This window comes from Equus quagga, chromosome 20, assembly GCF_021613505.1.
Source record: "Equus quagga isolate Etosha38 chromosome 20, UCLA_HA_Equagga_1.0, whole genome shotgun sequence".
Taxonomy (NCBI): domain Eukaryota; kingdom Metazoa; phylum Chordata; class Mammalia; order Perissodactyla; family Equidae; genus Equus; species Equus quagga.
In genome coordinates this window covers 10128988-10154059 of record NC_060286.1, presented here as the reverse complement: position 1 = coordinate 10154059, position 25072 = coordinate 10128988, and the positions used below count along the sequence as shown (strand labels likewise).

The 25072-nt window shown below is 38.5% G+C and overlaps 1 protein-coding gene across 1 annotated transcript in view; it reads left to right on the top strand.

The window, feature by feature from the left end:
* LOC124230767 (estrogen receptor beta) overlaps positions 1 to 25072 on the top strand; it is a 71917-nt gene that overhangs the window by 20428 nt on the left and 26417 nt on the right. Inside the window, exons 5-9 of the mRNA XM_046647134.1 lie at positions 531 to 989; positions 3029 to 3201; positions 11851 to 11967; positions 17387 to 17686; positions 20511 to 20649. Of these exons, the coding sequence (XP_046503090.1) occupies positions 568 to 989; positions 3029 to 3201; positions 11851 to 11967; positions 17387 to 17686; positions 20511 to 20649 (1151 nt within the window). The 5' untranslated portion in view covers positions 531 to 567. The remainder of the gene's footprint in view (positions 1 to 530; positions 990 to 3028; positions 3202 to 11850; positions 11968 to 17386; positions 17687 to 20510; positions 20650 to 25072) is intronic.

Here is a 25072-nt window from a genome sequence, read left to right as displayed (position 1 = left end):
TAAAGGACTTATTTGAAGCTGAGAGGCAATCTGTGATAACTGACACAGTTACATTGGCTTGTTTATTCCTTGTTTTTTATTCTTGGCAATTCATAGTCTATTTGAATATCTGTTAAGGCTAGCCCTGCTCATTGATCTACTCTTTCAGATTTTTCCAGGTTATTCTGGCTTATTTTTTCAGTAAGAACTTTAAAGTAAACCTATCTTGTCCCAGAAAAAGAAAGTTGATGTTTTTATTTAATCTTGTGTTTTTTAATTTTAAAAAGCATTTTGTAATAAATTCTCATGGTAAAAAATATTCCTGTGGTTAACAACAACACTGAAAGCAATAAAGAAGTGAATGATGTAGGAAATGAGAGTTCATGCCTCACATCCTCCCCAACCCCTGAGGTTAATATTTTCATGCATATCTTTCAGGATCTATTTCTAAGCTCATACAAGTGTGTGTGTGTTTAATAAAAATGTTTGAACAGTTTTAACAGTTATGGCTGTAGCTCTAACTTAGAAATGTCTTTTGTTTTTCTTTATAGCCATTATACCTGCCCATGAGACTTTGAGAACATTATAATGTCCCTTTGTGCCTCTTCTCACAAGGAGTTTTCTCAACTTGTCTTACCTAGTCAAGACATGGATATCAAAAACTCACCATCTAGCCTTAACTCTCCTGCCTCCTACAACTGCAGTCAGTCCATCCTACCCCTGGAGCACCGCCCCATCTGTATACCTTCTTCCTATGTAGAGAGCCACCATGAATACTCGGCTATGACATTCTACAGCCCTGCTGTGATGAATTACAGTATTCCCAGCAGTGCCAATAGCTCCGAAGGTGGGCCTGGTCAACAGACCACAAGCCCAAATGTGTTGTGGCCAACTCCTGGACACCTCTCTCCTGTGGCGATCCGTCACCCATCGTCACTTCTGTATACAGAACCTCAGAAGAGTCCTTGGTGTGAAGCAAGATCACTAGAACATGCCTTATCTGTAAACAGGTAAATCCAGCCTTCATTATGAATTGTAGTTCATGAGCATTATTCAAATCACGTTATGATTTAGTGAGAAGAAAGATATGCATAATCCAAGGTCTTTATTAGTCATTGATTACTTGGAGCACCTAAAACATGATATTCTGAATTCCAGAATATCTATTCTGATATTCAAGTCCTCATTAAAAAAGTTGAGCTTATAGAGCTGTGTTGTGGGGAGAATTCACTGTCATGACTACTATCTTCAGACAATAAAGATTGAGCTTAAATCGCTTTTCTCTTGATGAAGTGATTTGGGTTTGAAAAAGAAATGTTTACCTTCAAGTGAGATCCTTCTTATCTTGTAGTGAAATCACGGTTTAGTGTTCACGACAAATGGTGTCCAGGATGAGAGTAACTGGCAGTATTACAACTTAAATGAAATACTAGACATGTGAAGCCTGAAAAGACAGCAATTGGTAGAAGCTTTTTAACAATGAACTAAAATAATAACATTTTATAAAGATCGATGGGAACCTATTTAAATGTAGACTTAGCTGAAATTTATTGAAGTTAAAAAGAATATTTGTACTTTTTAAGTGCAAAGTAACATGATGGATTATTTCCATTCAATTTGTAATGTTTTTAATGATAATTATGGCTATGGAGGGCAGAGGTGGTGTACGGAGAAGGGGGTGGGGGAGATAAATTTCTAAAACAACCAAAGTACTAAGTTACAGCATATTGGATATTGAAATTCATTACTTTCAAATGCTATCATAAAACTTTGGGAAAGCCATATTATACAGTAATTTTATTTTTCTTTTTAAAAAATGTTTGTTGGTCGAGGAGAATATAAAAATTATGGATAATTTTTTTAAAGTAATGTTTTTTGTTCAGCCCTCAAGAAAGAAATATTTTGGTTTTGAGCGTCAGCTCTGATCTGAGTTCCGCTAGTATTTGTGTAATGAAACCATAGTATAATTACCTTCATTTATAAACCAGTCATGCATCTACCATCTCTTTCTGAGAAAAACATGCCCTAGCAAAATAGGGAACCAGCCAGGTGTGTTTTGGTGTCTTCCAGCGCTCCCTTGATGGGCTCTCCTTTCCTCCCTGAGGCCCTTGCCGGTCAGCCCAGCCTTGAGTGCCTGCTTCCTTCAGCCTGCTCTAAGGACAGGCATGTGTTCTCTCTCCTCCCCCTTCTGTCTGCTCCTTTCTTTCTCCCCTTTTCTTCTCCTTTCCATACCGCTCCCTTCCTTTGCCACCCCTACCATCCCTTCTACCTTTTCCCTCCCCTTCCCTTCTCTTACTCCCCCTCTCCTTCCCTTCCCTACACTTCCCTTCTCTTTTCTTCACTACCCTTCCCTACCCTTCCCTTCCTATCCCTTTCCTTTCCCTCCCTTGTCTTTCTCTCCCTCCCTTTTCCTCCCTTTCTCTACCCTACCTTCCCTCTCCTTCCCTTCCCTTCCATACCCTTCCCTTCTGTTTCCTTCCCTCTAAAGCCAGAATATAGTATTCACCTTAATATAACTTAAAGTCCACTTGTTACTCCTCTTAAAGTTGTTTTCATTCTAGACCTTTATCTTAAATTGCAGAATGAAAGATTTTGTCCCCCATTTAAATGGGGACTCTGAAGGGCTATTTAGCGACACTTTTTGGAATGACTGATATTTGGAAATGGTTGGGCGAGTTTAGGCCCATCCGCACAGTGTTGATGAACTCCAGTAACTATGGTAGGTCACTGCACACCTGCTTGTGGTTCAGACCTGTGGGTAAGTCTCCATCTGGTCACTTACTACACTCAGAGATATGCGCCCCGATGGCTACACCAGCCACTTTCCTAACCACTTTCAAACCTCAGTCATTCCCAACAGTGTGACTCTTCATAGATCTGTTATCAGCAACAAAGGTTTTGCTTGATTACAGTTCCTGGGATATGTTTATCATGAACCTGGGAGGGCAAAGACATAAATTAGGCAATGTTCATGCTGGCTTTTTTTCTAGAAAGTCCTTCTTTCCCCCCCTTAATGCTCTTTTACAGTGAATGTTTTCTTTGCCCCCAGAGAGTCCCTGAAAAGGAAGGTTAGTGGGAGCAGTTGTGCCAGCCCTGTTACTAGTCCAAGTTCAAAGAGGGATGCCCACTTCTGTGCTGTCTGCAGTGATTACGCATCGGGATATCACTATGGAGTCTGGTCATGCGAAGGATGTAAGGCCTTTTTTAAAAGAAGCATTCAAGGTACAAGAGTATTATTAGTTGCTTCTTTAGTTTTCCACTTTTGCTTTCAAATAATTTTGCAGCTGGCCTGGCAGAAATTCACCATTGGCCTGTTTGGAACACAAAGTACTTGATGAGCAGTTTGGAGGGTCATGTGTATTTGGGGGTGGGGTGGATTGTTTCAAGTGTAGAGAACTTTATCTTTAATTGCAGATCTCTAGCCCCAAACTCCAGAACTTGAATGGGTCTTGCCCCACCATCACCCATCACCGTCTTCTTGTGAGAAGATGTCAAGTTACAACCCGTATGAAAATAAAGCTTGAAAAAATGTGCACTCCTTAGGAATTGTAAAGATCATTTCTTCCTTTGACTTATGTTTAATATCTGGTATGCGTAACAGTCATGATAGTGAGCTGGCTCCTGTTAGAATCCAGAGGGCAGTAAGGCGTAGAATGTTGGTAGATAAAGAGTCACCTTCCAGTGGATCCCCTGAAATTCACCCCATATTGATGACCATCTATTTGTCCTGGACCCTCCACTTAGTCACTCTCTAACTTTCCTCCTGGCTCATTTCCTCCTTTGTGAAATGGAGATACTCACAGAGTTGTTTGAAAAATGCAATGAGGTTTATTCATTTGGGTAGTTTCCAGTTTTGTGCTATTTTGAATAAAAACTATGAACATTCATGCATCTCTCTCTCTGTAGACGTGTTTTTTTTTCTCTTGGGTAAATACCTAGGAGTAAAATTGCTGGTTGAAGATAGATGCAGAGAAAGCATTTGACAAGATCCAACACCCATTTATGATAAAAACCCTCAATAAAATGGGTATAGAAGGAAAGTACCTCAACATAATAAAGGCCATATATGACAGACCCACAGCCAACATCATACTCAATGGACAAAAACTGAAAGCCATCCCTCTGAGGACAGGAACAAGACAAGGGTACCCACTTTCACCACTCCTATTCAACATAGTACTGGAGGTGCTGGCCAGAGCAATTCGGCAGGAAAAAGAAATAAAAGGAATCCAAATAGGTAATGAAGAAGTAAAACTCTTGCTGTTTGCAGACGACATGATCTTATATATAGAAAACCCCAAAGAATCCATAGAAAAACTATTAGAAATAATCAACAACTACAGCAAAGTAGCAGGGTATAAAATCAACATACATAAATCAGTAGCATTTCTATACACTAACAATGAACTAACAGAAAAAGAACTCAAGAACTCAATCCCATTCACAATCGCAACGAAAAGAATAAAATACCTTGAGATAAACTTAACCAAGGAAGTGAAGGATCTATACAATGAAAACTACAAGACTTTCTTGAAAGAAATTGACGACGACATAAAGAGATGGAAAGACACTCCATGCACATGGATTGGAAGAATAAACATAGTTAAAATGTCCATACTACCTAAAGCAATCTACAGATTCAATGCTATCCCAATCAGAATCCCAAGAACATTCTTCACAGAAATTGAACAAAGAATCCTAAAATTCATATGGGGCAACAAAAGACCGCGAATTGCTAAAGCAATCCTGAGCAAGAAAAACAAAGCCGGCGGAATCACAATCCCCGATTTCAAAACATACTACAAAGCTACAGTGATCAAAACAGCATGGTACTGGTACAAAAACAGGTCCACAGATCAATGGAACAGAATTGAAAGCCCAGAGATAAAACCACACATCTATGGACAGCTAATCTTTGACAAAGGAGCAGAGGGCCTACAATGGAGAAAAGAAAGTCTCTTCAACAAATGGTGCTGGGAAAACTAGACAGCCACATGTAAAAGATTGAAAATTGACCATTCTTTTTCACCACGCACCAAAATAAACTCAAAATGGATCAAAGACCTAAAGATTAGGCCTGAAACAATAAGTCTTCTGGAAGAGAATATAGGCAGTACACTCTTTGACATCAGTTTCAAAAGAATCTTTTCAGACACTATAACTCCTCAGTTGAGGGAAACAATAGAAAGAATAAGCAAATGGGACTTCATCAGACTAAAGAACTTCTTTAAGGCAAGGGAAAACAGGATTGAAACAAAAAAACAGCTCACTAATTGGGAAAAAATATTTACAAGCCACTTATCCGACAAAGGGTTAATCTCCATAATATACAAAGAACTCACACGGCTTAACAACAAAAAAACAAACAACCCGATAAAAAAATGGGCAGAGGACATGAACAGACATTTCTCAAAAGAAGATATGAATATGGCCAATAGACACATGAAAAGATGTTCATCATCGCTAATCATCAGGGAAATGCAAATCAAAACTACACTAAGATATCACCTTACACCCGTTAGATTGGCAAAAGCATCCAAAACCAAGAGCGACAAATGTTGGAGAGGTTGTGGAGAAAAAGGAACCCTCATACACTGTTGGTGGGAATGCAAACTGGTACAGCCACTGTGGAAAACAGTATGGAGATTTCTCAAAAAGTTAAAAATAGAAGTACCCTATGACCCAGCCATCCCATTACTGGATATCTATCCTAAGAACCTGAAATCAGAAATCCCAAGAGTCCCTTGCACCCCTATGTTCATCGCAGCATTATTTACAATAGCCAAGACGTGGAACCAACCTACATGCCCAGAAACTGATGATTGGATAAAGAAGATATGGTATATATACACAATGGAATACTACTCAGCCATAAAAAAAGACAAAATTGGCCCATTCACAGCAACGTGGATGGACCTCGAGGGTATTATGTTAAGCGAAATAAGCCAGTGAGAGAAAGACGAACTCTATATGACTCCACTCATAGGTGGAAGTTAGTATATTGACAAGGAGATCTGATCGGTGGTTACCAGGGAAAAGGGGGGGTGGGGGAGGGCACAAAGGGGGAAGTGGTGTACCCACAACATGACTAACAAAAATGTACAACTGAAATCTCACAAGGTTGTAATCTATCATAACATTAATAAAAAAAAAATTGCTGGTTGAAGAATAAGCGTATGTTTAACTTTCTAAGAAACTGACAAACTATTTTCCAAACTGGTTGAACAATTGTGCATTCTCAACAGCAATGTGTGAGAGTTCCAGTTACTCTATATCCTTGTCAAAACTTGATATTGTCAGTTTTTAAAATTTTAGCCATTCTATTGGGTATATAGCTGTATCTCGTTATGGTTTTAATTTGCATTTCCCTGAATACTGATGATTTTGAGCATCTTTTCATGTGTTCATTGTTTTTTTTCTCTCTATATATGATATGTTAAATTCTTATATATACTAGTGTTTTATTCTGACTGTTCTCTTGATCTGTCTCTTAATTCTTGTATAAGTACCCCATTATTTTAGCTGTTATAATTTTATAATGCATCTTAATGCATGCCAGTGTAAATACCTCCTATTTTAAAAATATCCTGCCTATTTTCTCTTGTTTATTTGTCCATAGGAACATTAGAATAATTTTATTAAGTGGCCTCCCATCTTTAATGTTAAGAAAAGTGAACATTTTGTTAAACCTAAGAATTATTTTAGAAGGAATCTTTGTAATAGTCTTCATATCAAGAAACATGTTATGTCTGCATTTATTTAGGTCTTTTATATCTCTTATAATATTTTGTTAGTTTTTTTAATATGTATCTGGCACATTTCTCGATGGTATTTCCACAAATTTCATTCCTTTGGCTATTTATTTTATATCCATATAAAATAGCAATTATTATTTTGTATTCTACTATTCACTTTCATTTTGGTATTCATTATAATCTTTTTTCATTGTCCTTTGAAAGTTAAAATCTATATGCTGCTCATGAATCTTCAGCTCTTCATTTCTTAAGACTTTAGAGGCTGAGCTGTAAGTGGGAAGTTCCAACAGCCCATAGGTCACATAAAACATTCTTACCTGGAAGGCATACATTCCGTTACCTGCATGTCTTATTTGGTCTTGAACTCAGGAAGCGTGTCCTGAGGGAACAAAACACAAAGTGGAGGCCTGCTCTTGAGGATAAGTGCCAGGGAGGATGTGGATGATAAATGTTGCTCTACTTTTAAAATAAGACAACTGGAGGCCAGCCTGAGGGCCCAGTGGTTAACTTCGCACGTTCTGCTTTGGTGGCCCGGGGTTTGCCAATTCGGATCCCGGGTGCAGACATGGCACTGCTTGGCAAGCCATGCTGTGGTAGGCGTCCCACGTGTAAAGTAGAGGAAGATGGGCATGGATGTTAGCTCAGGGCCAGTCTTCCTCAGCAAAAAAAGAGGACTGGTGGCAAGATGTTAGCTCAGGGCTAATCTTCCTCAAAAGAAATAAAATAAAATAAAAATGAAAAAAAAACCCAGAAAACTGGAAGTCTGAGCTGACATTAAACTTAGATCTGATTCCAAGTCCAATACTGTCTCTTCCCTCCATTCAGTTGCATATGAATGATAATAGGTATTCAGACACGCTCAATAATTTTGCAGAGAGACCAAAGATATTCTATGTCTTATATTATAAAAAGTATATTTTCCTATAATGTTGTACATTTTAACCAAAAGAATTAGCAGCTTATTTGCTTTGGACTTTTCTTTCAGTTCTGTTAGTACAGAGTAGCGTGCTTCTCAGATTGTTGCATGGAACAGGAAAACCATTTTAATACATGAGGTAGTTGGTGCAGTTTGAGGAGGATTTTTTTCTTTTTGCCAGAAGTGGAGTGAATTACCATGACCTTCTTGCATAAGACATTTTCTGGGCTATTGAGTGTGTTCATATTATTGTGCTTTCTGATCCTTTTTTAAAAATAAAATGATCTTTTTAAAATAAACTCTGAGAAAAAATGAAAGTAAACCTCTAGTTGTTCCTTAAGTGCTTATGCTATAAACCTCTGTATGAAACTAATAAGGATGCCATCATGTGTAGTTCCTAGAATTTTTAGAAAGTACTTAGAAGATTCCCACTGCTATGGAAAGTCCTGTGGGATTACATTTATCTTCTAACTATAAAGCATGATGTTCTGAAGTACAATAGAAATTTCCAATTATAAATATATTTTGGCTTTTACAAATATAATTTATTTTTGAATATTATCAATGAGGATAAAAGCAATTACAAGATAATTATCTGTTCCTTAAAATGTATATATAACATACTTTATGTTACCCCTTTCTCCTGAGTGTGTGAGGAACCTGTAAATAGGATGAGAGAGTCGCTTCCTTTGTTAGATTACAATATATATCAAATGGTGATGGGTTAGTCTCTCATGACTATGCTATGATTATGTAAGACTCCATCACACAAGACTGGAGAGAGACTGGAAGTCAGAGAGATGCGCTCCTCCTGGCCTGGAAGAAAGCAAACATCGTTTTGTGAACTGCCTCTGGCAAGGAACTGCAGGCACTTCTAGGGACTGAGAGTAATGTCCAGCCGATAGCCAGCAAGAAGATGGGAACCTCAGTCCTACAACTGCAAGGAAATGATTCTGTCAACAACTTGAATAAGCTTGGGAGAGGACCCCGGGCTTCAGATGAGACCACAGCCCAGCCAACACCTTGATTGCGGTTTTGTGAGACCCTGAGCAGAGCGTCCAGCTAAGCTGTATCCGGACTGTTGACTCGTGGAAACTATGAGATAATAAATCTGTTTGGTTTTAAGCTTAAAATTCGGTAGAAATTTATTACGCAGCATAGAAAACTAAAACAATAACCTTCAGGAGATTATTAAACTGAGCTTAAGTTTTTTCATTTGTAAAATGGGGATCATAGCTCTTTATAGAGAAATTATAGGATTAAATGAAATGTTGATGAAACGTACCTGGAAATCAGTAGGTAGGCAGAAGTGTTGGAGTGTCAAGCTGGGTAGGCATTGCTTGCTGTACGTGACCACTGTGGAGGTCACCTGGGAGAGTGGTTTTTGCATCTCTGGAGGGAGGTGTCTTACTAGCCCAGAACTGTGTAGTCTACACCTTTGGGGATACCCCAGACCAACTCGGCATGGTGGTAAAACCACAAACAACTGAATTTCAGTTTGTGTTTTGTTGAAAAAATCCTATTGGAATTTATCTAAAGTGGAAGAGAATTATAAATTTTGATTATGATCCAATCGTGGAACCATGTCTTTTTGGGACTATTCTTTAAAATATAGTGAGTTGGAAAAAGGAAAGTTAATTTCAGGACTTTAAATGATAACATTTGAGATATAGATTAATTTCACTTTTTCTGTATTTGAGTATTTGTCTGTATCTATATTTGTGTGAAATAATAGTTTATTGTTTGAGAAGCTAATGGAAGCATTTCTTTTATTAAGTCTCAAACTTACGGAAAATGTGCATATATAATATAAAGAACCTTTTTCCTGGAATATGAGTGGCCAAGATTATGCCCCATCACCCCCAGATACTTTAACATGCGTGTCCTGTATAGTCACAACACATTAGTCAAAACCGGGAAATTAGCATAGATACATTACTCTCATCTAATCCTCAGGCTCATTAAAGTTTTGCCAGTTGTCCCAATAGTGGCCTCTACAGCAAAGGAGCTAGTTCAGGATCACACTGCATTTAGGTCTTATGTCTTTTGCCCTCCCTCTGTCTGTCCAGCACAGTTCCTCAGTCTTTCCTTGGTTTTCATGATTAGATTCTCGTTGGCTCCTTTCATGTGGGGCCTGATTTCAGCTTGTCCCATTACTGGTGATGTGCACTTTGATTATTTGGTTAAAGTGAAGTCTGCCAGGTTTCTACTCTTTCTTTTTTCCTTTGTAATTAATGAATATTTTTGTTGAGAGATTCTTTGAGACTGTGTAAATATCCCATTCCTCCTTAAAACTTCAATTAATTTATGTCAGTGTAACTTATGGTTTCCTATTTTCTACAATTGGTTACTGTCCATTGCTATCACTATCTGGATGTCCAAATTATCCCAGATTTGGCCGGTAGGATCCCCTTAAACTACCTTCTGTGTCTTTTTTGACATATACCCATAATTCTTTGGGTCCTTCTTTAGTTCCTGGCACAACAAGATGTTTCAGGCTCAACTTAAACTTTCTCTGCCCCCGTCCTGGCATAAGCTGTTTCTCTAAAGAGCCCTGATTCCTTTTGGTGGAGAATAATATTTCTAGACCAAGATCTGGGTGCTAGATTGCTCATTGCTCTTGGTTTGTCCCTGTTCCCAGGCTCTCTCCGACATATATATATGTATAATTTAAAGAATAATTTTAAGGTTTGCAATTATTTAAAGAGTAATTTATAAAGATTAATTATGAAGCAAACCCCTGTGTAACTAGTGCTCAGGCCGTGAACTAGGATGTCTCCAGAGCCCTAGCATCCCTCTGAGAGGGGCTTCGGGTCACAGAGGTAACAGTCCTGACTTCTGCCTTCCTCGCCGTGGTTTCACCCCTGGAGCATGCATCCCTAAACAAGTCTGTTTTCTCTACTTTTGAACTTTACACAAATGAAATCTTCTCCTTTATATTCTTTTATGAGTTGCTCATTTACTTTATCGTTAAGATTCATCCATTTGCCACATTGAAATTCTGACCCATTATAGACTTAATGTAAGAAATTCAGGCCATATTATTTATGAGAAAGACACAATTAATAGAAACAAAGGCACCAAAGTCCCCTATTCACTTTCACTTTTCATCCGTTTTATTATAATTTCTCTTTCCTGAATCTCTGAGATCCATGGAGCTCTCTTCATCCTCCATACTGTTAGCCAATCCTGACAGCCTCATCTCTGGTTTGCATGACTACTGCAGGTTCCTACCTGGTCTCCTGGCCTCCATTCTCCATAAAGCATCTGAAATAATTTTTGAAATGGAAATTTTCTCATCTCTTCCTTACATAAAAGAATTAAAAGAGGTACCACTGTCTTAGAGATTGCTAGAGAGCTAGTGTCTTACTACAATGGGCATTAATTTTCTTGGTTATGGTGGCTCGACTTCACAAGGCTGGCGCTGGGCCTTGGGTTGAGTTCAGATCTGCTCCACGTGGCTCCACATGAGGCATCTTCTCACGGGTTTTCAAGAGGCCAAACCAAACTGTTGGAGTATTATGTCTACTAACACATCATTGGCTAAAGCAAGTCCCGTGGCCAACCCCAACATCAGTTGGTGGGGAGTATGCTCTGCCCACTTTACGATACTTCCAAGGTCACAAGACTGAGGGACGGAGTGAAGAATTGAGAACAATAATCGAATCACCACCACCATTGTCAAGTAGCAGTTCTTTCTGTTCTTGCTTAGTTTGCTAATTTCTTTATTTGTTCTCTTATTGACTAGTTTAGTTCTCTTACTTGACTATGATTTCCCATAAAAACATCACATTAAATCCCCAAAAAGGATATATGTAAAAGAATATAAGTAGTCAAATTTGGTGACCTGATACACAAATACTACTCTTGAGAAGTTCTGTGAATTGGAGCAAATCAATTTTCAGGTGACTGTCTCATTTTTCATGTTCAAAGGAGAATATTTCTAAATGTATCTCTTGAGAATTCTAAGAGCATGCAGAGAATGTTATTAGTCAAAAAATAGGATATTGAAATATTCCTAAGTTTCCTTTACTCACCAACTAGGCACTGATAAGGCTGAACTTTGGCCCTTGCACCGTGACCTGTTGGTAAGAAGACATCCCTATCTCTCAGCAGGGTAGCATTATCAGTGCTGTTGACCAGGAAGATATTTAGCCAAAATATTGTAACAGTAAACTTCCTTTTTTTGCTCTGCTGTAGGACATAATGATTATATTTGTCCAGCCACAAATCAGTGCACAATAGATAAGCACCGGCGCAAAAGCTGCCAGGCCTGCCGGCTTCGGAAGTGCCATGAAGTCGGAATGGTCAAGTGTGGTGAGTGTTCGCTTCCCCTTTTATTGAATGTGGGACATGCTGAAAGCTTTTCAACTGAGACCCATTTGAGGAACTGGGGACATGTAGTCTGGATGAGTGGAGATTTAGGACTTGTCCTTAGTAGAAAAATGTGAGTTCCTTGTCAAGGGTTTTATTTTATTGATCCTAGAATCCCCAGAAATCAGTGCAGGGCCTAACACAAGACTTTGTCAGTGAAAGTTGGTTAAATAAATTTGAATGTGCTTCAAAACTTTTCACTTTGTGTATAAACCTATTTTGTAGACTCCTTATCTTCATACACTCTACAAAAGAGAAATGGATGATCAGAAAGGTTCTTTCTTAAACCATACATTTTTTTCCATTTTATTTTGGGGGCATAATCGATCTTATATAGCATCTATAACACTCTGATTACTAATAAAATGAATTATATTGTAGGCTTTTACTTCTTTTAGTAAAAATTTTGATTCAGTTATCCCTGGATGGATAGAAACCTTCCTTCTACAGCAATTAGCCAAGGATAAGGTGAGATTGAGATAAATTTTCTAGGGAGCAAATAATTTAAATTTGCTCATTCCTCCTAACTAATGTTTCCTTTTAAAAATGCTGACAATTGAATTTTTGTGTGTGTGTGGTAACATTGGTTTATAACATTATATAAATTTCAGGTGTACATCATTATATTTTGATTTCTGTGTAGATTACATCATGCTCACCACCCAAAGACTAATTACAATCCATCACCATACACATGTGCCCTATCACTCCTTTTACCTTCCTTCCTCCATCCTTCCCCTCTGGTAACCACCAATCCAATCTCTGTCTCTATGTGTTTGTTATTGTTTTTGTCTTCTATTTATGAGTGAGATCATATGGTATTTTACTTTCTCCCTCTGACTTATATGCTCTCATAATGCTCTCATAGGTCCATTCATGTTGTCACAAATGGCCAGATTTCATCCTTTTTTATGGCTGAGTAGTATTCCATTGTGTATATATACTGCATCTTCTTTCTCCATTTGTCCCTAATAAGCACGTGGGTTGCTTGCTAGTCTTGGCTATTATAAATAATGCTGCAGTGAACATAGGGGTGCATATATCTTTACACATTTGTGTTTTCATGTTCTTTGGATAAATACCCAGCAATGAAATAACTGGATCGTATGGTAGTTCTATTCTTAATTTTTTGAGAAATCTCCATCTGTTTTCCATAGTGGCTGCACCAATTTGCACTCCCACCAGCAGTGTAAGAGAGTTCCCTTCTCTCCACATCCTCTCTGACACTTGTTATTTCCTGTCTTATTAATTATAGCCATTCTGGCTGGAGTGAGGTGATATTTCATTGTAGTTTTGATTTGCATTTCCCTGGATAATTAGTGACATTGAACATCTTTTCATGTGCCTGTTGGTCATCTGTATATCTTCTTTGGTGAAATATCTGTTCGGATCTTTTGCCCATTCTTTAACTGGGTTGTTAGTTTTTTGTTGTTGAGACATATGAGTTCTTTATATACTTTGGATATTAACCCCTTATCAGATATATGGTTTGCAAATATCCTCTCCCAATTGTTAGGTTGTCTTTTCATTTTGTTGATGGTTTCCTTGGCTGTGCAGAAGCTTTTGAGTTTGATGTAGTCTCATTTGTTTATTTTTTCTATTGTTTCCCTTGCCCGGTCAGACATGGGACTTGAAAATATGCTGCTAAGACCGATGTTGAAGAGCGTACTGCCTATGTTTTTCTTCTAGAAGTTTCATAGTTTCAGGTCTTACATTCAAGTCTTTAATCCATTTTGAGCAGACAATTGAATTTAGTGAACAAACGTAATGGTGGGAGTATCGAAACTAGGCATTTTGCTGATTTTAACTTTTAGAGAAAATTAATATAAAAGTTATACCCATGCTAATGACATCCTGACTTACAACATGTCTTTCTTAATTTCCATTTTACATCTTTGTCTTTAACCAATGGATATTTAGAAATATTTTTGTGCTCAAATTTATAGGGGTTTGGGTGTTTTATATATATATATATATTTTTTTTTTTTTTTCTGTGAGGAAGATTGGCCCTGAGCTAACAACTGTTGCCAGTCCTCCTCTTTTTGCTTGAGAAAGATTCTCACTGAGCTAACATCTGTGCCCATCTTCCTGTACTTTATGTGGGATGCTGCCACATCATGGCTTGACAAGCGGTGCTAGGACCACGCCCAGGATTGGAACCTGAGAACCCCAGGCCACTGAATGCAAACTTAACCACTACATCACTAGGCCGGCCCCTGGAAGTTATATTTTCATTATTGATGTATTTTTTATTTTATTGTGGTCAGAAAATATTATCTATACAATATCAGCTTTAGTTAAAATTTTATTCAATACCTAGTGTATGATCATGTTTTCAAATTTTATGAGTTTTTATAGCACAAGCTTGTTAATTGTGTAGTTCAAATGTTCTGTATTCTGACTTTTCCCGCACCTGTTTGCTCTGTGAGTTGCTGAGAGAGATACGTTAAAATATCCTATTATGATAGTATATTTGTCAGTAGCCCTTTTTCTTTCAATCACTTTTTGGTGTTATTTGTATACTGTGTTTTCTTGTTGTTTTGCTGTTTTGATGTATATGAGTTTAGAATTATTTATCTTCCATTTATAATCTATTGATGAGGCCTTAATAATGATTTTTGCCTTAAAGTTTATATTGTTTGATATTGATAGAGTAATTCCAATTTATTTTGTTAATTTTTGGCTGTTATATCTTTTCCTATCCATTACTTTCGGTTTTTCTGTATGTTAGATGTATCTCTGACAACCAGTCTATGTCTAGATTTAAAAATATGTGTGATCTCAGAGTTGCTCTTAATTGATGAATTTAGTCTGTTTGTGTTTATTGTGATCTCTGACATTTGGATTCATTTCTATTATCTTATTTTGTGCTTTTAAAAAATATGTGTATTTTCTATGTTTTTCATTTTTGGAGTTGATCACCAGAAAGTTTTCATTTTCCTCTTCTGCTAGTTTGGAAGTCATACATTCTGTTTCAATTCTTTTAGACAACATTTCTATTTTTAGCATGCATTCGTGGATTAATTTGAGAATTCAAGCCCCTCTCTCTAATAGATATCTCTCTTCCCTAACAAAGAATCTTAGAAAGCTCTAGACAAAATTATTCTTCTTTCATCTTATATGTTATTGTCTGGTATTTTGTTTCCACCTTGTTTCTGTACCGCCAAAAATTAATTATTATTATTTTATTCATTCAATGCTTTTCGGATTTACTCACGTATTTACCATTTTACTTTCTTACCATTACTTCTTGACTTTCATTGTTTCTTCAGGCTTATTCTTCTCCATCCCAAAGAACACAGTAGTATTTCAAAGGGGCTATGAATGATATATCTTCTCAATCTTTGTTTAACTGAAAATGTCTTTAATTTCCTCACTCTTGAATGATAGTTTGGGAATATAATTATAAATTGAAACTTTCTCCCCCGACTCCCATCTTAAAGACATTATCCCATTGTGTTGTGGTCCATAAACCTACGGTAACCGAAACATTTTGGTACCAGCGCAGGAATAGAAAAATAGATGTTTGAAACAGAGTAGAAAATCTGAAAGAAGTTACTTTTATATAAATTCTTTATTAAATGACAAGGCATGTTATATTATATAATATATAGTATATATATAAATATATATTTATATTTATTATGTTATATTGTATATTTTTTCCAATGGGAAAAGCTTATTCAGTAAATGGTATTGGGAAAACTGTACATCCATTTGGAAAAACATAACATGAAATATCCTTATGACATGATACAAACATAAAATTCCAAATAGATTTGAACCACAAAAGTGCTTCAAAAAGTGAAGATATAGGAGAATATTGTGTAATCTTGATGTGAAGCAAAAGACAGATTTTTTTTTTCTTTCTGCTTTTTCTGCCCAAATCCCCCCATACATAGTTGTATATTTTAGTTGTGGGTCCTTCTAGTTGTGGCATGTGGGACGCCGCCTCAGTGTGGCCTGACGAGTGGTGCCATGTCTGTGCCCAGGACCCGAACCAGTGAAACCCTGGGCTGCCGCAGCAGAGTGCCGAACTTAACCCCTCGGCAACGGGGCCAACCCCAAAAGACAGATTTGACTATGTATTAAAATCTTCTTACAAGAAAAGACACCGTGAACAAAGTTAAGAGATATATAACAAACAAGACAAATATTGCATATAACAAAAGTTATATATTGTTACTATATAAAGAGATTTTATAGGGTATTAGGGGGGAAATGGGGTGAAAGAAACAAACAGGCAATATAAAAGAAAAAGAAATACAAAGGGAAAACATATTAGTCAACCTTGCTAGTAATTAAAAAAATACAAAGATTGTTTAGTCACCTGTCAGATTAGTAAAGATTAAAAATGATTTTTGATGCCCCTGGTGTTATGAGAAAATAGCCCTTAAAGTATTGTTTAGAGTATACATTTTAAAATACTTTTGGAGGCTGATCTATTACTATGTATCAAAATTTTAAATGTGTATATGCCTTGGTTCAGGATTGGATGTCTGAATTTGTTGTAAGGAAGTGATTAGATACATGTACAAAGATGCATTTCATTGTAATATGTATACTAGCAAAGAAATTAGAACCAACTTAGATTTCCAACCACTGGGGACACTTTAAATAAGTGAGGCTATACTCATGAACAGAATGCTATAAAAATTTTAAAATTGTTGTAAAATGACATATTTTTAATAAAAAGGCAGGTTATAAAATAGTATATACACTATAATCCTAATTTTGTATATAATATTAGGAAAAATATAAAAGCATTAAAAAACCTGAAAGAATTTATACCAAAATTTGTGCTCTTCTGTATTTTCCAGATATTTTCAATTAATTTATTATTTGAAACATACTTATTTGTGTAAGTATATAAAAAGAATATATTATGTAATACATATGCATGCATGTAAACATTTTAAGAATGCATTATAAAAGTGTATTATTTGATGACTATTTGGAAATATCAATGTTCACTTCCTAACTTTCCTCTATCTTCTGCCTGAAGAAAATTCCAAATTACATGGTTTGGAAACTGAGGTATGTCAGCACTCTTAAAAAGAGAAATGGATTTTGTATCCATAGGTGACCTGAAATGGAGACCTTCAGATCATTTGGGCTATTGTCCCTAGCAAGTCATGTTACTGGTTTTGCCATATACAGTTACAACTGTAATAGTCATTGGTATATGCCCCCAGGGTCCAGAAGATAAAAGTCAGGCTTCTGTTCTAAGACATTCTGAAACTAGACTCAGGTCTTATAATGATAGCATTGCTTCGTTTTTACCCTGGCGACTCGGGGAACTTGAATGCTGGGTCGGGGAAGGATGGGAAAGCCCTGTGTTATCATCTGCTCTCCGCCTTAGGCTCCCGGAGAGAAAGGTGTGGGTACCGCGTAGTGCGGAGGCAGAGAAATTCCAGTGAGCAGCTGCACTGCCTGAGCAAAGCCAAGAAAAGCTGTGGACACGTGAGCCGAGTGAAGGAGCTGCTGCTGAGCACCCTGAGCCCGGAGCAGCTGGTGCTCACGCTCCTCGAGGCGGAGCCGCCCAACGTGCTCGTGAGCCGCCCCAGCACACCCTTCACCGAGTCCTCCATGATGATGTCCCTGACCAAGCTGGCCGACATGGAGCTGGTGCACATGATCGGCTGGGCCAAGAAAATTCCGGGTAGGGCTTTCTGGGTCTTAGCTTTGCATTTGTTTGTAGAAAGGCCTGTCCCTAACAGTTACGGGGCAAGAGTGCAAAATGGAGGTCCATAAACCATGTCTCCATATTTAACGGTTTGGCAGCTTGACTTATAAACTTTACATGAAATATATTCTTTCTTCCTATCTTGACGCACTATATACCTGCAGCATGTCCTGGAAGGCCAGGTTCCATTTTAGAATTCTTGGACTCCTCTGAGTTCTGTGCCAGACATGGCAGTACAAGAAGAGTTGTGCATGGCTGCGCCCCTTCTGTTCCCAGCTCTCTTCTTTTCCCACCCACACATCCATCTCACACAGCCTTGCACATGCTCCATCCTACATGTCACACCTCCTACAGGCAATAGCCTTTGGTCACTTCTCATGTCTGGTCTGGGAGGATGGACCGGGGAAGAGACACACCCAGGCTCTGGAAATGGGCTTGGGGCATTTGGGCAGGAAATTCTAGGGCCCTGGGACCTGAAACATGGTCTAAAAGGAAGGGATCTAGACTTCACATTGACCTGTTTCCTGGCTGTGGACTCCTTACCTCGGAAGAAGGGGCATAGTGAGGTGAAGGTGGGGTGGAGTGCAATATAACCAGTATGGAAGTGGAAGGTTTGTCAGATGCTCAATATGAATTTGTAAAATATTGTTCCAATAGAGAAAGAACCAGTAGTAGGTACATAAATGAATGTATCTGGACAAGTAGAGAAAATTAGCAGCTGAAGTGACATCAATCATCAATAAACCTAAAATGCCACCAAGTTGAAAATAGGTTTGATTATTCAAGATGGTTATTTGGAACCAGCATTTTCCATCCTATGATGTGGTGACTTCCCCAGGCCAGTTTGTAATATAAACATGAAGTATTGCATTGTGTTGAAATTACCATCTAATTACCGTCTAAATTGGTGTTTCTGTGAAAGAGGGAATCTGGGATTCTAACAGAGAATGGCAGCACTCGTCCTCCCCCTGGAAGGGCTTCTCCATGCACGTCTTTCCCAGCATCTAAGAAGTGAGGTCTCTCTCCAGGTTCTGAGCCGCTAGGGACGATTCCCCAGGCCTGGGGGCAGCAACTGCCTTAAGGAAACTGTGAAGATGGGGAGAGGTGAGAAGCTGGGTGAAGAGCAGTTGGGAGTAAAGAGCAGTGGGAATCAAGACCGAGGGTCATAGGATCTCTTGGGGCCATTTGTTGGGTTCTGAGCTTCCTTAGGATTTTCTAGTTTCCAGTTCTGTTTTGATAATCTAGCATCTCCACCTTTGCCAGGACTATATTGTTTTATCTTCTCTGCTCTTTCCCAGAAGAGACGATACTGATGCACTTCCCTCTGGCTTTCACTCTCCAAGTATTCCAAACACTACTTTTCAGAACCCCACCTGGAGAGTGGTGGTGAAATTGATTACTGCTGAGATCTGCACAGCTTCTCTGTGCCGTAACAAAACTGAACACTAAAGCTGCATTAGTCCCTCTTTAAGCTTGGTATTTCAAAAATTTTTCAGAAAACTTAGGCATAATCTGGAGGGGTGATTTTTTTCCCCTATGTCAGCTGATATAGTCATTGTCCAAACCAAAAAATTATTAAAATATCACCTAGACTTGATCTTGTTGAATATCTACAAGTGTAAAATGCTTGCTCTCCCTTGGGTCAGCTTATTGTCTACAACTATGGGTGAGATTGGAACATGTGCACATTTTAGGAACGTGAACTGAGCGTAGGATGTGGCTTTGGAAAGGATTTATCCATCCTTCCATTCATTGCTCCATTAAATTCTCCTTTGTGCAGATTTGCATTTTAATTGTTCAAAGATTTGAACCACGTGCGTCTCTGTGCCATAGTTTCCTCATATGTAAAATGAGGATGATGAGAGATCTTACCTGTAGGAAATTCTCAGAGGTAGGCGTTATTACCCCTATTTTTCCTATAAGAAAACAAAGACTTAAAAGGAGATTAGTAACTAACTAGGAAGAGGCTGAGCTGGGATTTTACCCAGAGTCCATTGCACTCTGAAGCTGTGCATTTGGCAAGTGTTTTTGTATTACGCTGCCTCCTGCTTTTCTCATGGCTTGTGGAGGAAGCACCAGTGATCTCTGCTTTGCTTTTGAAGCACTCACCTCCCTAGAGACTACCTGTTTCCTCCCAGTTCCTTGACCAATGCATGCTATTCGGCTATCAGGCTGTGGGAACCGGCTTCAGTTGTCAGATTCGCTTTTCCCGTTAGAAGAGCCTGGAGACAGCGCTCCTCCTCAGAAGAGTGACTCTAACACTGGATGGGAAATTTTAGGCAATTGGAGAAGTACTTTCGGTTGAAGCCTTGACTTTCTACAGGGGCTGGCCCTGCTCTCTCTGCATGCCCTCCACTCCCCACCCCACCTACCACATCCCCTCACTCCTCCCCGCCCCAATCATGCACTGGGCCAGTCAAGGCAGCCCCTCTGGCCGGCAGCCTAGCGTTATCTTTCTCAGCAGTGCAAGGAGTGATTAGGATCTAAGGAAGAAAGATCTGTCCCAGCTTTCTGTTCTTCCCCAGCATCTATCTGGGGAGCTGTACCAGCCCAGGTAACAGGTCCTTTATACATTCTAAATGAAGTATTTGTCCTAGAAGGAGTCCAAGACTGGAAATAGTGAGGTGCACACCTTAAGTTCAAAATTTTCTTCCTTAGGTCAGGATTTAACCACATCTTTGTAAGATTGTTTCCCCGTGTTTATGTTTCCTTAGCTTTTTAAAACTTGCTGTTCTGTCTCTACAGAAACAGGGAGCTGAGGAAAGGGCGGGGGTGTCTCACGGCCTCTTGCTTTCCCCAGGCTTTGTGGAGCTCAGCCTGTTCGACCAAGTGCGGCTCTTGGAGAGCTGCTGGCTGGAGGTGCTGATGGTGGGCCTGATATGGCGCTCAATCGACCACCCCGGCAAGCTCATCTTTGCTCCAGACCTCGTTCTGGACAGGTAAGAAAAAGGGCTTTGTGTTTCTTCTCCGAGTTGTTTGAGTGAGGCGCTGAGTGAGTGGGAACACGGTCCTGGGTGCTGCAGTTAAAATCTCGCACCTGAAGGGGCAATTAGAGGATGATAAGGTCATGAGCTCCTTCACTGGCTTAGGAACCTGAGAAGGGGATCACAGGGACCAGGATTCGGTGTCCTGTGACTCCTCTTACTTCAGTGGGGCAGCATTCACAGGCCAGGCCATTATAGGGGTCTATGTCCTGCAGGGTATGTGGCCACCAGGTGTATCAACTTAGATTTTTCTGCTTAAAAATTCCATTTTTGGGTGAAGTTGTCCTGCTGTTCTTTCCACCTGTAGGGATCAATTACATCGCCAGCTATCTGGACAGGTAATAAAATTGTTACAAATCTGCTAAGTTTATTTTGACATACTTTAACTCACTCTAATTGCATGTACCATATAGCATTTTTGGCAATAGTGGTGGAAGGAGTGATTATTAAAATCAGACGAAAGTTAATGGGAATTGGGGAATGTTAGTGATGATGCCATAACCTGGTTGCATGTCGTTTTCTTTTAACGAGGGCACAGAAAAGGAACCAATTTTTAATTGACGTAGGTGAACTGTTTATGGAGGGAAAGCTGGAATACACAGCACTCAAGCTTTTTAGTAGGAAAAATCTAACACTTTCTTGGTTTAGATTTAAGGAGTTTGAAACTCTCCATGGAAATTGATTTCCACATACCTTATTTCGAAAAAGTTCTGGTGTGGAACGCTCAGTCGCGTTTGATTCTGTGCACAGAGAAGAAGGGTGCCTAGTGCTATGAGCGGAAAGCATCTGCCTCCAGCTCTTGGTATAACCTCTTCAGAGGATCCGAATCTCCCTATGCACATGTTACAGACATGAAAACCCCCAAAGGATTAGCACTCGTTCTGCCTGTTGTCATGGATGCTAACATGGACAAGGAGCTCTGTTCTGTAATGGAGGTGTTTTGGTGGAGAGCACAGCCCTTGGGAAGAGCTGGAGCATGGGATGTGGCTCCAGCAGAAACAAACGTAGGTGGTAAACCACAGAGGGAGGTTCTGGAAGCCTAGGACAGGTAGGACCCTTCAGTAATGATCAAAATAGCTAACTTATTGGCATGTATGTACCAGGCACCATCTTCAGCACTTGATGTGTGTTAACTCACTTCATCTTCACAACAGCCCTTTATGGGTAAGCACCATTATTATCCCTGTCCTTCGGATATGGGAACGGGAAATTAGGTAACTTGCCTATAGTTAGAGTAGTAAGTGGTGGACCTGGACTTAGGGGGCTGGCTGTGAAGTCCACACTCTTTACTACAACAGTACATGCCTCTCATACAGAACTGGAAGGGGGAATAGGAAGAGGCTAAAAGGCAAACTTTCTACTTTCTTCTTTTGTCTTGGAACAACTCTATTCTACTCTCTGCCCACTTCAGAAGCCTACTCCTGCTGTCATCTCATGCTACCACGTTTCAAGGTGGCCTGAAAGACTGGGCACCCAGTCAAGCCATCGGTCTCATTCATTCATTCATTCACTCATTGAATTTGACTTGGTGTTTCAATAAAGCCACATATGTACATCCTCTCTCTCACATGCACACACACACACACACACATAAATATACACATATAATTCTCCTAGAAGTTAGTGCTAGGAAGAAGTTCCATCCCTTGATGAACCAATAAATTTGCAGACATTGGGATTGCGTTATTTTACTTTTTGTCTTAATTTCTAACTAAATGCCATATTTAGTGTTTATTTTCAGTGACTATTTCATTCTTAGTTTTTGGTACAATTAACTCCCCTCTTTGTATGGATTCTTTAACTCCTGTAAGTATGTGTATAAGTTACTATAAATTGACACAAATCCCTGGTAAATTTTAGGCCTACCTTTTGGTTAAGTAACAGAAGAAGAAAAAAAGAAAGAAGTCATTTTTTTTACAAACTATTTTTAATAGACTCACATTACTCTTTATAAATATTTGAAAGCACTATATTTTACAACATGTAAATCTAGTTTCTATGGTTGAGTATGGAAGAGGAGTTCTTGAGAATTGTAAATGCATTCGCATTGAGCAGGCATTTATTTGGAGTGCTTATTGGTGGATATTTTTTGTTGCAGTTGCTACTACTGTTTTTAACACATGAACTCTGTGACATCTAGAATTTCAAGTCCAAGATAGTTCAGTTTCTTAGTGTATCTATTATACAAGTAAATACACTTTCATGTAATGAGTATGTTTCTGGAGGAGTTGCTTATTCAAAAATGTTTAAAATATTACTTATTCAAAAAGTCAGGGATCGTACACCATAAAGAAGTTCTATTTTGAATCTTTTTGCAGTGTAAATAAATAATTTTCACACTACTTGAAAATAACTATCTTTTGGTGGATCATCCTATCAGAGTTCCTTCAAGTGCTGGTATGACCATATGAGCAACGAATACAACTAAATTAGCCCATTTGTGGAGACTGAGACTATGATTTCTGTTTCCCTTTATTCTTTTTTTTCTTTATGGATCAAGATTTTTTAAATTATTTTTTTAATTGCAGTAATATTGGATTATAACAATATATAGCTTTCAGATGTACATCGTAATATATGTCGAATTCTGTGTGGATTACATCATGTTCACCATCCAAAAACTAATTATAGTCCATCCCCTCACATGTGAGCTTAATGACCCCTTTTGCCCTCTCCCCCACTTCCCCTCTGGTAACCACCAATCCTAAATCTCCGTTGCTATGTGTTTGTTTGTCATTGTTTTTATCTTCTGCTTTTGAGTGAGATCATATGATATTTAACTTTCTCCCTCTGAGTTATTTCACTTGGCACAATACCCTCAAGGACCATCCATGTTGTCACAAATGGCCAGATTTCATCATTTCTCATGGCTGAGTAGTATTCCATTGTGTATATATATCACATCTTCTTTATCCATTTGTCCCTTGATGGGCACCTAGGTTGCTTCCAAGTCTTGGCTATTGTGTATAATGCTACAATGAACATAGGGGTGCATGTATCTTTATGCCTTTACATTTTCAAGTTCTTTGGATAAATACCCAGCAGTGGGATCACTGGATCATATGGTAGATCTATCCTTAATTTTCTGAGGATACTCCATACTGCTTTCCATAGTGGCTGTACCAGTTTGCACTCCCACCAGCAGTGTGCGAGGGTTCCCTTCTCTCCACATCCTCTCCAACACTTATTTCCCGTCTTGTTAATTATAGCCAAATGACGGGAGTGAGGTGATTGTAGTTTTGATTTGCATTTCCCTGATAGCTAATGATGTTGAGCATCTTTTCATATGCCTATTAGCCATCTGCATATCTTCTTTGGAGAAATCTCTGTTCAGATCTTTTGCCTATTTTTCAATTGTGTTGTTGGTTTTCTTGTTGTTGAGATGTATGAGGTCTTTGTATATTTTGGATATTAACCCCTTATCTGATATATGGTTTACAAATATCTTCTCCCAATTGTTAGGTTATCTTTTCATTTTATTGATGGTTTCCTTTGCTGTACAGAAGCTCTTTAGTTTGATGTAGTCCCATTTATTCATTTTTTCTTTTCTTTCCCTTGCTCGGTCAGACATGGTACTTGAAAATATGCTGCTAAGACTGATATCAAAGAGTGTACTGCTTATGTTTTCTTCTAGAAGTTTCATGATTTCGGGTCTTACACTCAAGTCTTTAATCCATTTTGAGTTAATTTTTGTGTATGGTGTAAGAAAATGGTCAACTTTCATTCTTTTGCATCTGGCTGTCCAGTTCTCCCAACGCCATTTATTGAAGAGACTCTCCTTTCTCCGTTGTATTCTCTTGGCTCCCTTGTCGAATATTAGCTGTCCATAAATGTGTGGGTTTGTTTCTGGGTTCTCGATTCTGTTCCATTGATCTGTGTGTCTGTTTTTGTGCCAGTACCATGCTGTTTTGGTTACTATGGCTTTGTAGTATATTTTGAAATCAGGGAGTATGATACCTCCGGCTTTGTTCTTTTTTCTCAGGAATCCTTTGGTTATTCGGGGTCTTTTGTTGTTCCATATAAATTTTAGGATTCTTTGTTCTATTTCTGTGAAAAATGTTGTTGGGACTTTGATAGGGATTGTGTTGAATCTATAGATTGCTTTGGAAATATGGACATTTTAACGATGTTAATTCTTCCAATCCGAGAGCACGGAATATCTTTCCATTTCTTTGCGTCGTCTTCAATTTCTTTCAACAATGTTTTATAGTTTTCAGTGTACAGATCTTTCACCTCTTTGGTTAAGTTTATTCCTGGGTATTTTATTCTTTTTGTTGCAATTGTAAATGGGATTGTATTCTTAATTTCTCTTTCTGCTACTTTGCTGTTAGTGTATAGAAACGCAACTGATTTTTGTATGTTGATTTTGTATCCCGCG